Source organism: Carassius carassius, chromosome 27, assembly GCF_963082965.1.
Source record: "Carassius carassius chromosome 27, fCarCar2.1, whole genome shotgun sequence".
NCBI lineage: Eukaryota > Metazoa > Chordata > Actinopteri > Cypriniformes > Cyprinidae > Carassius > Carassius carassius.
The window spans coordinates 3,484,505-3,500,926 of record NC_081781.1 but is presented as its reverse complement, the minus strand read 5'-3'; the positions used below and the strand labels follow the sequence as shown (position 1 = coordinate 3,500,926).

General features: G+C 45.1%; 1 protein-coding gene across 1 annotated transcript; it reads left to right on the top strand.

Annotated features, from left to right (window-relative positions):
- Nucleotides 1–11,495: 11,495 nt before the first annotated feature.
- LOC132107206 (trace amine-associated receptor 13c-like) lies at nt 11,496–12,482 on the top strand. Its single transcript, XM_059513445.1, has one exon. It carries the CDS (start codon nt 11,496–11,498, stop codon nt 12,480–12,482), a length of 987 nt encoding a protein of 328 aa, XP_059369428.1.
- The last annotated feature ends 3,940 nt before the right edge of the window (nt 12,483–16,422 follow it).

Below are 16,422 nucleotides of genomic sequence, written 5' to 3'. Positions count from 1 at the left end.
CCTGGTGTCCTTACTGGATTCCAGAAGATTGGTGCTGGCCTGACCCTGCTCATGAAGATCAATGGTGACTTGCCTTTGTTCATGAAGATCACCGGTGACTTGACTCAGTCCTTGAAGATCACCGGTGACTTGACTCAGTCCTTGAAGATCACCGGTGACTTGACTCAGTCCTTGAAGATCACCGGTGACTTGACTCAGTCCTTGAAGATCACCGGTGACTTGACTCAGTCCTTGAAGATCACCGGTGACTAGCCCTGACTCTGGAGGATCACCGGTGACTAGCCCTGACTCTGGAGGATCAGCGGTGACTAGCCCTGACTCTGGAGGATCAGCGGTGACTAGCCCTGACTCTGGAGGATCAGCTGTGACTAGCCCTGACTCTGGAGGATCAGCGGTGACTAGCCCTGACTCTGGAGGATCAGCGGTGACTAGCCCTGACTCTGGAGGATCAGCGGTGACTAGCCCTGACTCTGGAGGATCAGCGGTGACTAGCCCTGACTCTGGAGGATCAGCGGTGACTAGCCCTGACTCTGGAGGATCAGCGGTGACTAGCCCTGACTCTGGAGGATCAGCGGTGACTAGCCCTGACTCTGGAGAGTTCACTGGCACCTGACTCGACTCTGGAGAGTTCACTGGCACCTGACTCGACTCTGGAGAGTTCACTGGCACCTGACTTGACTCTGGAGAGTTCACTGGCACCTGACTCGACTCTGGAGAGTTCACTGGCACAGAGTTCACTGGCACCTGACTCGACTCCGGAGAGTTCACTGGCACCTGACTCGACTCCGGAGGGTCAACTGGCACCTGACTCGACTCCGGAGGGTCAACTGGAACCTGACTAGACTCCGGAGGGTCAACTAGAACCTGACTCAACTCCGGAGGGTCAACTGAGACTCTCATCCTGTGCAGCGGCGCTGGGCAAGCAGCCATCTTGGGCCATGACTCTGGACAGGCGGCCCTCTTGTACTGTGGTGCTGGGCTGGCGGCCATCTTGTGCTGTGGCACTGGACTGATGGCCATCTTGTGCTGTGGCGCTAGGCTGACGGCCATCTTGGGCTGTGGCGCTGAACCGGTGGCAAATTTGGGCATTGGCGCTGGGCTGGCGGCCATCTTGTACTGTGGCGCTGGACCGGTGGCCAATCTGGGCATTGGCGCTGGGTTAGCGGCCATCTTGTGCTGTGGCGTTGGACTGACGGCCATCTTGTGCTGTGGCGCTAGGCTGACGGCCATCTTGGGCTGTGGCGCTGAACCGGTGGCCAATTTGGGCATTGGTGCTGGGCTGGCGGCCATTTTGGTCTGTGGCGCTGGAACGGTGGCCAATTTGGGCATTGGCGATGGGTTAGCGGCCATCTTGTGCTGTGGCGCTTGGCTGGTAGCCATCCTGGGCAGTGGTGCTGGACTGGCGGCCATCTTGGGTTGTGGCGCTTGGCTGGTAGCCATCCTGGGCAGTGGTGCTGGACTGGCGGCCATCTTGGGTTGTGGCGCTTGGCTGGTTGCCATCCTGGGCAGTGGTGCTGGGCTGACAACCACCCCGCCGGAAGAGACAGAAGTGGCTGGGGCATCCCACCGAAGCCGATGCTGCAGGTAGCGCACGAATTCCCAGAATTCCAGTGTCTCTAACTGCGCCATCTCCTCCTGAGACACTGGATCATCCAGCCTGCCATTGAAATAGTCCTTGAGGGCCGCATCGTTGTAGCCCATGCCCTCGGCCAGGGACCAGAACACCTGAGCCAGGGCACCCACTTCATTGCCCTCTTGGCGGAGGGCGATCAACCGAAGCTACTTGGTTCGCCGCTCCGCCATCTTGGCTGGGGAACGGAAAAATGACATAACGCTGGTTCCTACTGTGACGGAGTCCTTCTGTCACGTTCGGTGTTACAGGAAACACAGGAGAGGGAACCAATTGCAGGTAAGTCATTTATTTAATGGGTAATCCAAAGGGGTAAACAGTCCAGGCATGGTCAAAACCAGAATATCCAAATCCAACATAAACAAGACACGAAGACAAGGTAAGGCAAGGCAAGAAGCGACAGACATGAATAATCATAGGACATTAAACAAGGACTCCGTAACACAGACTCAGGCAGACCGAGTATAAATACACAGAAGGATAATGAGGGAACAGGAGACAGGTGGGGAACAATCAATTACTCAACAAAGAGGAAGGTGACCAAATAAGGGAACAGGAAGTGATAAGGTGACAGACACCGTGGGAAAGGAGGACACCTAGTGGAAACCCAGGGAACACAACCCAGACACTGTGACAGAGGTTGGCACCATTTAGTAAACTGTGGACTAGCTTTGGCTCTTCCTGCTGACTTGAATGGTGATGCTTCCTGTTTGTCAGTTGACGGCCTTTGAAATGAAATGAAATTACTGGTTGATATGACCCGATCTCAAATAAGTTTACACACGCTTTTGGCACCTTTTTTAACCTTTTTGTTGTCTGTTGAGGAAGTAAAGACGTTCCTCTCGTTGATAGCAGAGGAGTGGGTCCAGCAAGAGCTTGATGGGGCGGCAGTAGAGGCGGCACAACAATAACAACATACAGTATGAATAATCCCAACCACTCTTAGGCCATGTCCACATGTACATGGGTATTTTTATATACAGTTTTTCCTTCTTCTGTTTTAAAAAAAAATCTCTGTCCACATGAAAACGCAAACATACACCATGATGCACTGTCAAGTGTATGCCAAATCAACAGGTGGCGATAAAATCTCAACCGTAAAGCCATGTTGGCCAATCAAAAGCCTGAAAAGTTTAAAGTAGGCGGAGATAACAGCGCAGGCTCTGACGCCAAAAGCCCAAAACTCCGGTTTTGCAGTCTACAAAATAACACTCCAACTGGAGTTTTCAGTTACCTGGTGCTGCTTTTGCGTGTGGACAAACGACCAAGCCACACAGAAAAAGCTGCGGTATTAAAAATAACTGCATTTGTGTGGACCTGGCCTAAAGTAGTACTAATCTGTCGAGTAAAAAGTCGGGCTGTGCCGTACCGAACTGAGACGCACCACGCAGGGAAAAAGTGCCTTTAGATCTCACTTGGGACGCGCTGTCTGTGGAGGTTTTACTATGATATACTATGCAAAAATATGCGGATGTCATTCCCGAAACATTGCAGGCTGTAGTAGCAAATGTGTCAAAAAAAAAAAAAAATTAATACAAATTCTGAATGGATTATATACCCTAAAATGTGGGCAAAGTGCACACACATCGCACATCTTTCAAAGTTCCGATATAATCAATGAAGCTTTCTAAACTGCACAATGAATATTTTATTTACATTGCATCTGCACCTAAAGGTCCCATTTTTTGTGCTTTTTTGAAGCTTTGATTGTGTTTACAGTGTCCAATATAACATGTGTTCATGTTTCGCGTGTTAAAAAAACACAGTATTTTTCACACAATTCACCTATCTGTATACCGCTGTTTTCACTGTCAATAAAACGGGCTGATGACTTCCTTATTCTATAAAGTCCCTCCTTCAGAAATACATAACGAGTTCTGATTGTGCCAGGGGTTCCTGTGTAGTGATTCGACACCAGCTTAGTGCACGCTGCCCTCCTGGAAATGCGATTGGGCAAGTTTTGGACTAGTTTTGAAAAGCAAGTGGGCAGGATTTGTTTTGAAAGCCTGGCAATCTTGATCTGAATCATAGACAGTAAAAGAACGCACGTGCTGGAGATGTACTTATAATCACAGACCACCTTTACTGACGAGATGCGCATGAAAATCGCATTCGATTTTTTTGCACAGCCCTAACATCTAGTTAACAAAGCTAAACAGCGTTGCCCTTTGTGTAATAAGTTACAGAAACTGTTAAACGCACCAACTTAAATAATAAAATACATAAACAACGCCTTCTCCAGACAAAGAGGGAACTGCCCCATCTTTCAAGAATAATCTTTGTGCGAATCCGGCATTAAATTGATTGAGATTGAGGAAGCTCGCTGTCCTCAGCAAAATGTGCTGCACATAGTTTTACATTTGGATTATAATTTTCGGGAACCGAGTTAAACATAAATTGTAACCATTAATCTCCAAGTACAGCGTCCCTGGGAAGCCCAAACAAAGGTGATTGGACTCCGAGATGAAAATAACAACATTTCGACAACATTGCGACAAACACAAACGCAGCTCTTCCTCTTCTGGGTCGGAGTGCAACAAGGGTGCCCCCTTTTTTGTGTATTCATGTGGGCGGAGGTTAGTCAAAAAACTGTTTTAGTGACATCATTACTGCAGGAACTAGAGGAATGTAGTCCAAATGGGTCGTTTTTTTAGGCAAATTCTGTTAAATAAAATATCTCGCTTGCCATTGAACTTTGAGCTTTAGAATTTTACAGATATTATTTATACTCTAACAACAACATTACACACTAACTAAAGTTTAAAACATGGGATCACGAAGAACGGGACCTTTAAAAACTGCAGTAGTGGTGAGTGAATTGTGACAAAACATTCCTTATTGGCCATTGCGTTCAAGAAATCAACAGATATGTCTGTGATTGGTTACATGGCTCAACGCTGCAAAAACACGTTGAGGGTATTTAGTGCTCCAATTGCACCAGGGTCAACATCAGCGACACCCCCCCCCCCTACCACCAGCGTTTGTGTGTGTGCTCATGTGTTTGTGACATATCAGGACACAACTTTGTAAAATGACATGGGTATGACACAGGTATTACAAGGAGATGGTGACTTACGAGTGTGATATAAAACAGTTTAATGTTGTTATAGGTAATGTGTCTTTAATCCATTAGGTGGCGACCTAGTGTTTTCTAAGAATGGAGTTGCAGACACTAAAAGGAACTTGAGCCTACCAGTTCCTTAGACTAGTCACATTGTGCTTGCATGTACAGTCAAAAGTTCGATGTTAATAAAGCTCAGACTTTGAGGAAACTAAGTTGCTTTATTGAAACATCACATGGTGTCAGAAGTGGAGCACTGTTAACACCATGACAAAGTTTCAGCCCCCGGACAGTTTTGATTTCGGTCACCCCGAACGATGGCCAGAATGGCGTCAGAGATTTCGCCGCTACAGGATAGCCACTAAACTTGACAAAGAAGAGGCTGAAGTACAGGTCTGTACACTGCTTTATTCTCTGGGAAAAGAAGCTGAACAAGTGTATCAGACATTTACGTTCAGGGAAGAAGAACGAGAGGACTATGAAACTGTGATCAGAAAGCTCGATGACTACTTTGTACCAAAAGTTAATGTTATTCACGAGCGTGCACGTTTTCACACGAGGGCTCAAAAGCCAGGTGAAATGGCCGAAGAATATATTCGTAGCCTCCACGAGCTAGCAAACACATGTGACTTTGGTGCTGCTAAAGAGGAGAATATTCGCGACAGGCTCGTAATCGGGATTCAGGACAGAAAGCTGTCAGAGAAGCTCCAATTAATACCCGAATTGACACTCAGAAATGCCACAGAGCTTGTGAGGCAGTCTGAACAGGTCCGTGGACACATTAATGAACAGAATGCCAGTGTCAGTGCTCAAATCAGCGAGGTGGCCGGTGCCAGAAAAAAATTCCACCAAAGTGAAAGAGGTAGACAGCACCGTGGATCGAATTGGAACCAGACTGAGCATGTTTTTGACTGGAGATGTAAAAGATGTGGCAGAAATCATGGGAAAGGGGAAATTTGTCCAGCAAAAGGTGCTGAGTGTCGGAAATGCAGGAAAAAGGGTAATTTCGCTGCAGTTTGTAGAACCCGAGAAGTCCATGATGTCAGCAAACCACAAGAGGGCAGCAGTGTAACACATTTCCTGGGTGAGTTAACTCACATTGATGACAAAATTGACACAGGCGCTGACATAAGCGTCATTTCTGAGAAAAGCTTCTCAGTTTTGAAGTACAAGCCAAAACTTAACAAAGTCAATGTGAAACTTGAGAGCCCAGGAGGTACATTGCAATGCAAAGGTCAGTTTAGAGTGAAGACTACCTTTAAAGATGAGCAGTATATTTTTGAAGCATTTGTGGTGACTGGCCCCTATGTAAACAACCTCCTTGGTCGTGATGCAGCAAGTGAAATGGGTTTAGTTAAGAGGCTAGAAGAGCTCCAACCCATTTATTTTTCTGAACTGGGACTAGTGAAGACAAAACCCATTAAAATCTGCCTGAGGGAGGATGCTGTACCATACAGTGTGCACACTACAAGACGGGTGTCCGTGCCCTTGCTTCCAAAAGTCAAGGCGGAGCTAGAGAGAATGGTACAATGTGGTGTTATTGAGGAGATCACTGAGCCTACAGAGTGGTGCGCCCCTATGGTGGCCGTTCCAAAGAAGACAGGGCAAATAAGAATTTGTGTCGATCTGAAACAATTAAATAAAGTTGTAAAAAGAGAGAAATTTGTGCTACCAACAATTGATGACATCCTTCCTAGGCTAGCACACGCCAAAGTCTTCTCACTTCTCGATGCAGCTAGTGGCTTCTGGCAGCTTCCTCTGGATGTGGACTGTGCTAAACTGACAACATTCATTACACCTTTTGGAAGATATTTTTTCCGCAGGCTACCGTTTGGGATCACCAGCGCGCCCGAAATCTTTCAACGGGAAATGTCAGTCATCCTAAAAGACTTGGAAGGAGTTGCAGTTTTTATGGACGATATTTTAGTATTTAGCAACACTCCAGAGGAACACGAGCAGTGACTGCAGAGGGCTCTGGAAGCCATTGACCAGGCTGGTCTCAAGCTGAACACGGAAAAATGCCTGTTACGTCAGAGCCAACTCCGGTACTTGGGACATGTCATAGACAAGGAGGGCATCCGCCCAGACACAGCCAAAATCGAAGCTATCACTCACCTTGAAAAGCCAAAGAACGTTTCAGAGCTACGGAGAATGCTAGGAATGATTAATTACCTGGGAAGGTATGTTCCTCATCTCTCAGAGCATATTCGACCTCTCAATGAGCTGTTGAAACGAGATGTAGTATGGTACTGGGGTGCTGTACAAAATGAGGCCTTTGAAAATGTTGAACGCCTAATCACAAAAGCTCCTGTGCTAGCATTCTACGATGTCACAAAGCCCACAGTCGTCAGCGCAGATGCGAGCAGCTATGGTCTGGGGGGCGTTTTGCTGCAGGACCATGATGGAAATCTGAAACCAGTGGCTTACTGTTCCAGGGTGCTGACCGATGCTGAAAAAAGGTACGCCCAGATCGAAAAAGAGTGCCTGGCGGCCGTGTGGTCCTGTGAAAAATTCTCACGGTTTTTGTATGGATTGGAAAGTTTCATCCTGCAAACCGACCATAAGCCACTGATTCCTCTGATCAATGCAAAGGATCTTGATTCAGTTCCCCTGAGATGTCAAAGGCTGTTGCTGCGGAGGATGCGTTATAATCCAAGCGCACAATATGTACCTGGCAAACAACTGGTGGTCGCTGATACGCTTTCACGACACCCTCAGCCAACCATTTCATCAGTGGTTTCTGAATTAGTGCAAGAAGTGGAAGCCTATGAGAATGCAGTCAGTGGTGCATGGCCAATTTCTCCCACAAAGCTGGAATCTGTGAAAAGAGAGACAGAGATGGATTTTGAGCTACAAAAGGTGAGGCAGTATGTGACTGATGGCTGGCCCAGGTATGCAGCTAATGTCCCTGAAGTCATACAATGCACGTCATCACTTGTCAATTTTCCAGGACCTTGTGCTTTATGATGACAGGATCATAATTCCCCAAAATATGAGGTCTGACATACTGCAAAGATTGCACAGTGGTCACCAAGGCATTGTGAAATGTAGAGAGAGAGCCAGATGTAGTGTGTGGTGGCCAGGCTTAAGTCAGGAAATCCAGAATCTAGTTAACAGCTGCAAGGACTGTCTGGAATCAAGACCTACCCAAAGGAAGGAGCCACTTTTAACCACTCCACTGCCAGACCGTCCATGGGAGAGAATTGGTGCTGATATCTGTGAAGTGAATAAGCAACATTACTTGGTAGTCGTGGACTATTTTTCAAGATTTATTGAGATTGCTCACCTTCAAAACTTGTCAGGTGAAACAGCACGTGCTTGCTTGAAGAACATGTTTGCACGATGGGGCTGTCCCAACGTTCTCTTTACTGACAATGGCCCACAGTTTTGTGGAAGTGCTTTCAAAGACTTTGCTAGAGATTATGATTTTCAGCACATTACTTCAAGCCCTTATTATGCCCAGTCAAATGGAGAAGCTGAAAGGGTAGTGCAAACAACTAAAAGGATTCTGAAACAGTCTGATCCATTCATCGCGTTGATGAGCTACAGATCCACACCCCTTCAAGCTACAGGCGTAAGTCCAGCACAGCTGATGATGGGAAGACAAATAAGAACTACAGTTCCAACATTGGAGTCACACCTGCGACCTGAATGGCCCGATCTGCGTCGAGTGAGAAAGTCTGATCAAAAGGCAAAAAGGACCTACAGGAAGTATTACAACAAAAGAAACAGTTTTAGAACATTACCTGAGATTCCACCTGGAACTCCCGTTGCAGTCAAGCTGGATGCTGAAAGAGGTTGGATAAGATCGGGACTATTCTCAGAAAGTGTGAATCACCACGGTCTTACCTCGTCCAATCTGAAACTGGAGTACTCCGACGAAATCGACGACACCTGATGCCTACAATCAGTGACACTGAGCCAGCATCTAATTCAGTTCAACCAACTCAAAATGAAGTTCAGGGTCAGGATCAACTTACAACTAAGCCTGATAACGTCCCAGACAGTTCAGTGCAGTATGAACAACCAGGAACTGATCTACCTGAGTCTGATTCTAGTCTCACTACAATCAGTTCACCTAAAAGGGTGCAAACAAGGTCTGGACGAATTGTCACAACTCCTAAGAGATACAAGGACTTTGCAAGATAAAAGAAAGACATTCATGAAAAAAAAAGAGTAAACCAAATGTTTTCTGTCTACAGTAATTTCACAGTTCAATGTTACATTTGTTAAGTAATTCATAAGGAAGGGAGATGTGATATAAAACAGTTTAATGTTGTTATAGGTAATGTGTCTTTAATCCATTAGGTGGCGACCTAGTGTTTTCTAAGAGTGGAGTTGCAGACACTAAAAGGAACTTGAGCCTACCAGTTCCTTAGACTAGTCACATTGTGCTTGCATGTACAGTCAAAAGTTCGATGTTAATAAAGCTCAAACTAAGTTGCTTTATTGAAACATCACAACGAGGACATAACCCATGTCCCCATTTTTCAAAACGCTTATAAATCACACAGAATGAGTTTTTTTTTGAGAAAGTAAAAATGCACAAAGTTTCCTGTGAGGGTTAGGGTTAGGTGTAGGGTTGGTGTAGGGCCATAGAATATACAGTTTGTACAGTATAAAAACCATTACGCCTATGGGATGTCCCCACTTTTCACAAAAACAAACGTGTGTGTGTGTGTGTGTGTTGTCTGTATATATATTTATATATCTATATATATATATATATATATATAGATATAGATATATATATATATATATATATATCTATATATATATATATATATATATATATATATATATATATATATTGTCACGGGGTGGAAGGAACACACAACAAGGAGAGCTCAAAATAAATACCCCGGAGGGTGGATTTATTCACAAATGTAGAGTAAAGGTGAGTAGTGGGCGTGTTGAGTGTTCTAGTGCTCTCCGTGCGAGTCTCCCAGTGCTGGGTGCTTGTCTGTGCAGTCTTCGCGGGTGCTGATCGGTCACACACTGGTGTCTACAGAGAAGGAGTAAACACAGGTTAGGTCTCAGCCGCATTGGAGGAATCAGTCTACCCGTTGTTGTGCCGAGTACGGCTTATCTGGCCGGCGGCAAACGAGCTTCAGGTGTGGCCGATCAGCTCATGATGAGGCTCTGCAGGTGCAAGGTGTTCGTTTCCAGGGCAATGCTGATCTTACCTCGGGACGCTCGTCACAATATATATATAGTATACAGGTCCTTCTCAATAAATTAGCATATTGTGATAAAGTTCATTATTTTCCATAATGTAATGATAAAAATTTAACTTTCATATATTTTAGATTCATTGCACACCAACTGAAATATTTCAGGTCTTTTATTGTTTTAATACTGATGATTTTAGTGATCTCAAAAAATTAGCATATCATGAAAAGGTTCTCTAAACGAGCTATTAACCTAATCATCTGAATCAACTAATTAACTCTAAACACCTGCAAAAGATTCCTGAGGCTTTTAAAAACTCCCAGCCTGGTTCATTACTCAAAACCGCTATCATGGGTAAGACTGCCGACTTAACTGCTGTCCAGAAGGCCAAGAAATTTCTGAACGAATAAGCTGTTCCCAGAGTGCTGTATCAAGGCACCTCAGTGGGATGTCTGTGGGAAGGAAAAAGTATGGCAAAAAACGCTGCACAACGAGAAGAGGTGACCGGACCCTGAGGAAGATTGTGGAGAAGGACCGATTCCAGACCTTGGAGGACCTGCGGAAGCAGTGGACTGTGTTTTATCAAGGGCAGGATCAATGCAGCTAGCTATCAGGAGATTTTGGAACACTTCATGCTTCCATCTGCTGAAAAGCTTTATGGAGATGAAGATTTCGTTTTTCAGCACGACCTGGCACCTGCTCACAGTGCCAAAACCACTGGTAAATGGTTTACTGACCATGGTATTACTGTGCTCAATTGGCCTGTCAACTCTCCTGACCTGAACCCCATAGAGAATCTGTGGGATATTGTGAAGAGAAAGTTGAGAGACGCAAGACCCAACACTCTGGATTAGCTTAAGGCCGCTATCGAAGCATCCTGGGCCTCCATAACACCTCAGCAGTGCCACAGGCTGATTGCCTCCATGCCACGCCGCATTGAAGCAGTCATTTCTGCAAAAGGATTCCCGACCAAGTATTGAGTGCATAACTGAACATAATTATTTGAAGGTTGACTTTTTTTGTATTAAAAACACTTTTCTTTTATTGGTCGGATGAAATATGCAAATTTTTTGAGATAGGAATTTTGGGTTTTCATGAGCTGTATGCCAAAATCATCAGTATTAAAACAATAAAAGACCTGAAATATTTCAGTTGGTGTGCAATGAATCTAAAATATATGAAAGTTTAATTTTTATCATTACATTATGGAAAATAATGAACTTTATCACAATATGCTAATTTTTTTAGAAGGACCTGTATATATATATATGCATAAAGGTTTCATGGGATAGGATTTTTGACTTTCAGTTTTTGATTTCATATAGATTCATTAATGCTTTTTATGAGCTCTTTGTGACACTTTTCTAAATCAGTTGATCTCCCAGCTGTTTGTTCTTCTCCCTTGATGCTGCCAGTCTTAGAAAGAGTCAACATATCAAGTGTATAAAAGGCAGCTCGTCGAAGTTCATCTTTATTGTGAAACTTCCAAGAGTGAAGATTGTGTTTCAGTGGAGCAGATAGAAACAACATCTTCAGAGGTCTTTATCTGTGGTTATGCATACATTGCACTTTATATAACGAGAGTCACATGGAAAAATACTTTTTTTGCATGATTCTTCCAAATACTCTACAATGAATCTTACAGCAATGAACCAAAGCGATGTGTGTCAGGAATATTCTTGTCCAGAGAGATCTGTTTCTTTATCTGTCTATGTGATTCTGTATGTGGCCGCAGCAGCTGTGTCTCTGCTGACCGTGTGTGGAAACCTGCTGGTCATCATCTCTGTTAGTCACTTCAAGCAGCTCCACACGCCTGCTAACATCCTCGTCCTCTCTTTGGCTGTGTCCGATCTCCTGGTTGGAGTTTTTGTGATGCCTCTTTATTTGTCTTGGCTCATTGAGTCATGTTGGACTTCTGGACGAGTGATGTGTTCGATTTTAAAATTTCTGAATTTTCAAGCAATAAGTGTATCTGTTCACACTGTGGCTCTGATAGCAGTTGATCGTTTTTTGGCTTTAAGTTCTCCTTTTTTTTACTCAGAGAAAATCTCACCCACTGTGATCTGCATAGTGACTTTATTTAACTGGATGTTTTCACTCTTTTATAACTTCATTATTCTCTTTGTTAATGGAAACTTCACTGATGTAATGTGTCCAGGAGTGTGTGTTTCTAGTGTAGATGGAGTTTCATCTCTCATTGATCTTCTGATTGTGTTTCTTATGCCATGTACACTCATTATAATATTATACACTCATGTTTTTGTCATTGTTAAAAGACATGTGACTGCTATAAGAGCCCTTCAGGTTCACAACAGCACAGGAGCCTCCAAAAACAGAGTCAGTGACAAATCAGAGCGAAAAGCTGCGATACTGCTGGGGATTCTGGTCATTGTGTTTCTTATGTGTTTACTGCCGTATTATATTTGTTCTTTAGTGATTCCATACAGTAATGCTGACTTGTTTTATGTCAGAGATGTTGCTGTAATATTTTTCTTCTTGAACTCGACCATTAATCCCATCATTTATGCTTTATTCTATCCCTGGTTTCAAAAAAGCTTAAAATTAATTTTCACATGTAAATTGTTTAATAAAGACTCATCCCTGATGAATGTCCTCTAAGTGATTGAATGTAATACTTTTTTTATTTTTCAGATGTATATTCAGCATTTTTCATCAGTCTGTCATATTAATCATGACTGTAAAAAATGTATAGTGCCAGAATATTGTGGTGGCTTCTTTTGTCATATCAAACTGATCAATATACAACAAAATGTCTTTAAAAAAATTTTGATAATTGTGCATTTGTCAAGTGAGCTCTGTAAGGTACCTTGCATTGTATCAAACAATGCCTGGCGCAGATTGATGATGAGTGCACTCGATATAGGATGTATGACCACTGTTCATCTGAAATAGGAATAGGTCCAGTTCCCAAATCTCTTTGAAACGCTTTGAAATATCAGGTATCAAAGTATTAATGAAGTTATAAATGACTGAGATAGGATGTTTATCATTGGGTTTCAGATCAAAGAAGCTGTCTAGTGCATATTCTGGAGGAAGAATTTGTGAAGTGAGGGAACAGTTTCTGCACAAAGTGTCTCGTCTGAAAAAAACGAAATAGGTGACTATTTGTTTGGTCAAACCTGGCAGATAGGGAAGAAAAGGATGTAAACACACTCTCTTCATTCAGGTCCTTGAGTGAGTGTATACCATTACATTCAAAATAGGCATATGTATAGACGCTCTGTGTAATCCAAAACATTTTCTAAACTGAATCCAAATTCTAAGTGAATTTGAAATGACTGGATTGGAAGTAATTTTGCGGATTACTAACGAAAGCTGAGATGTGATAACAGAACGTAAATCATATTTAGTAGAAGAAGTTTCGGTATGAACCCAGGGTGGATAATCTTTGGGTAAGTGGGGGTTATTCCAGAAAGAAATCTTGCTAATATTACACTCCCAAAAATAGTGCTGGAAATTTGGAAGAGACAGGCCACCTTTTGACTTGGGATGTTGAAGAATAGATTTCTTAAATCGTGGTGGTTTATTTCCCCAAAGGAATGACCGTACTGTGCTGTCTAAATTTTTAAAGAAAGATCTAGTGATAAAAATGGGAATGTGCTGAAAAATAATACGTCCAGCTAAGGACAAAGGAAGTGTGGACGACCTTGTCATGTCCTCCTTAATTCGATTAACAAGATGTAACAAATTATTTCTAAATAATTGATCATATATATTAGTAAAGAATATCCCTAAATATTTTAAACCCACCATGGATAATTTGAAGGGAAATTGGGAGAATGAAAGTTCTCTAGCTGCAGGGTTTACAGGGTATAGTTTGCTTGTTTGCAGATTAAATTTATAGCCCGACAGGAGGCCAAACTTGTCCAAAACTTCAAGAATAGGAGGGATAGAGTAAGAAGGGTTGGAGACAAAAAGTATTAAATCGTCAGCGTAAAGAGAGAGTTTATGAGTTAACACGAAATGGGGGATACTGTGACGATTGTGTATCAGGAATACACGAGGAGAGGGGAAGATCCAATTGCTGGTATGTTTATTGCACAAAAAGGTAATACAAAACAAACAGTCCAAGTAGACAAACAAAACAAAAGAGGTAACCGAATGAAACGGAACGGGAACTCGGAGGAACGAGAAGGTAAGGGGAAGTCTTGGGAGACGAGAACATAGGTACACGAAGGGTAAGGACTCCACCTGAAACCCAGGAAAACCCAACAGATAAAGAAGTTAGGAGGGAGGTGGAGCGGCAGCGGACTAGGGGGAGGGACGGAGGGTCAGAAAACATAGTATACAGAGACAGGATAACCAGGTAGAATGGGACAACAGAGACAGGAGAAGTGTAACACAAAACAAGGAGTCCAGGAGGGTGGTGGACCGGCGGAGGATCAGGGGGAGGGACGGAGGGCCAGGTCCAAAGAAGGAGACAGACAGAAAAACAAAAGAAATCAAAAACACAAAAACATGGTTCCATGAAGGACATCACGTGATGCCCACCAGGGCGGAACAGAGGACCACCACACCCATATGGTCAAGGAAGAAGCCCCCCCAGGGCGGAGCAGAAGACCACCACATCCTGGTGGTCGATGCCGGAGTCCCCCAGGGTGGAGCAGAAGACCACCACGTCCTTGTGGTCGATGCCGGAGTCCCCCAGGGCGGAGCGGAAGACCACCACGTTCTTGTAGCCAAACCAACGGGAGGACGAAGATTATTGGTGACTTGCATTTGTTCATGAAGATCCCCGGTGAATTGACTCAGTCCTTGAAGATCCCCGGTGACTTGACTCAGTCCTCGAAGATCACCGGTGACTTGACTCAGTCCTTGAAAATCCCCGGTGACTTGACTCAGTCCTTGAGGATCACCAGTGACTTGACTCTGTCCTCGAAGATCACCAGTGACCTGACTCTGTCCTCAAAGATCACCAGTGACTTGACTTGACTCTGAAAGGTCAGCAGTAACTAGCCTTGTCTCTGGAAAGTTCATGGTAGCTAATCCTGATTCTGGAAGGTCAAAGGTGACTAACCCTGACTCAGGAAGGTCAATGGTGACTAACCCTGACTCTGGAGGGTCCACGAGCACCTGACTCGACTCTGAAAGGTCGACCGGAACCTGACTAGACTTTGGAAGGTCAACAGGAACTAGCCCTGACTCGGGATGGTCAACGGTAACTAACCCTGACTCTGGAAGGTCGATGGTGACTAACCCTGACTCTGGAGGGTCCATGAACACCTGACTCGACTCTGGAGGGTCAACCGGAAACTGACACAACTCTGGAAAGTCAGCGGGCACCTGGCTCGACTCTGGACGGTCAACAGGTATCTGACTTGATTCTGGGGAATCAACTGGAACGTGACTTGACTCTGGATGGTCAACAGGAGCCTGACTTGACTGTGGACAGTCAACTTGAATTTGACTTGACTCTGGAAGGTCAACAGGAACTAGCCCTGACTCTGGAGGGTCAACGGTAACTAACCCTGACTCTGGAAGGTCGACGGTAACTAACCCTGACTCTGGAAGGTCGACGGTAACTAACCCTGACTCTGGAAGGTCGACGGTAACTAACCCTGACTCTGGAAGGTCGACGGTGACTAACCCTGACTCTGGAGAGTCCACGAACACCTGACTCGACTCTGGAGGGTCAACTGGGAACTGACTCAACTCTGGAAAGCCCACTGTAACTGCCTTCCTCTGCAGTGGCTCCGGGCTGGCGGCCATCTTGTGCAGTGGTGCTGGCTCCGCAGACGGGACGTGAACAGTCTTGGGAATCTCTGGATTTTTGACAGCCTGGAGAAATAATCCAAAAATGTCACTGCTGCCATCTTGGGCGTAGGCGCTGAGCTGGCGGCCATCTTGCACTGTGGCGCTGGACTGGTGGCCACCTTGTGCTGTGGCGCTATGCTAGCATCCATCTTGCCTCCTGGCGCTGGGTTGGCAGCCATATCGTGCTGTGGCACTGGATTGGCGGCCATTTTGTGCTTTGGTGCTGAGCTGGCGGCCATCCTACACGGTGGCGCTGGACTGGTGGCCACTTTGTGCTTTGGTTCTGTGCTGGCGTCCATCTTGCCCCTTGGCGCTGGGTTGGCAGCCATCTTGTGCTGTGGCGCTGGACTGGTGGCCATGTTGTGTGTTGGAGCTGAGCTGTCGGCCATCCTGCACTGTGGGGCTGAACTGGTGGCCACTTTGTGCTTGGCGCTGTGCTGGCGGCCATCTTGCCTTGTGGTGCTGGGTTGGCGGCCATTTTGTGCAGCAGCACAGGACTGGCGGCCATCTTGTACAGCGGCGCTGGCTCAGCCGATTTGCGTCTCCTCTCCCCTCTCTGGACATAATGGGGAAATGGTGGCTCCCAACCGAACCCCGGGTCAATGGGAATCCACATTGGAGATCGCTGCTGGACCTCCTCTCGACTGCTTGCTCCGGAGTGACCTCCCCTGGTTCCACGGAAAACAACTTGGCGAATGCCCTCAAACCCATTTCTCTCCCGCTTGCTGGCTGGGGAGGAAATTGTAGCAGACATACCACTGGATCTTGGTGGATGGAGTCCTTC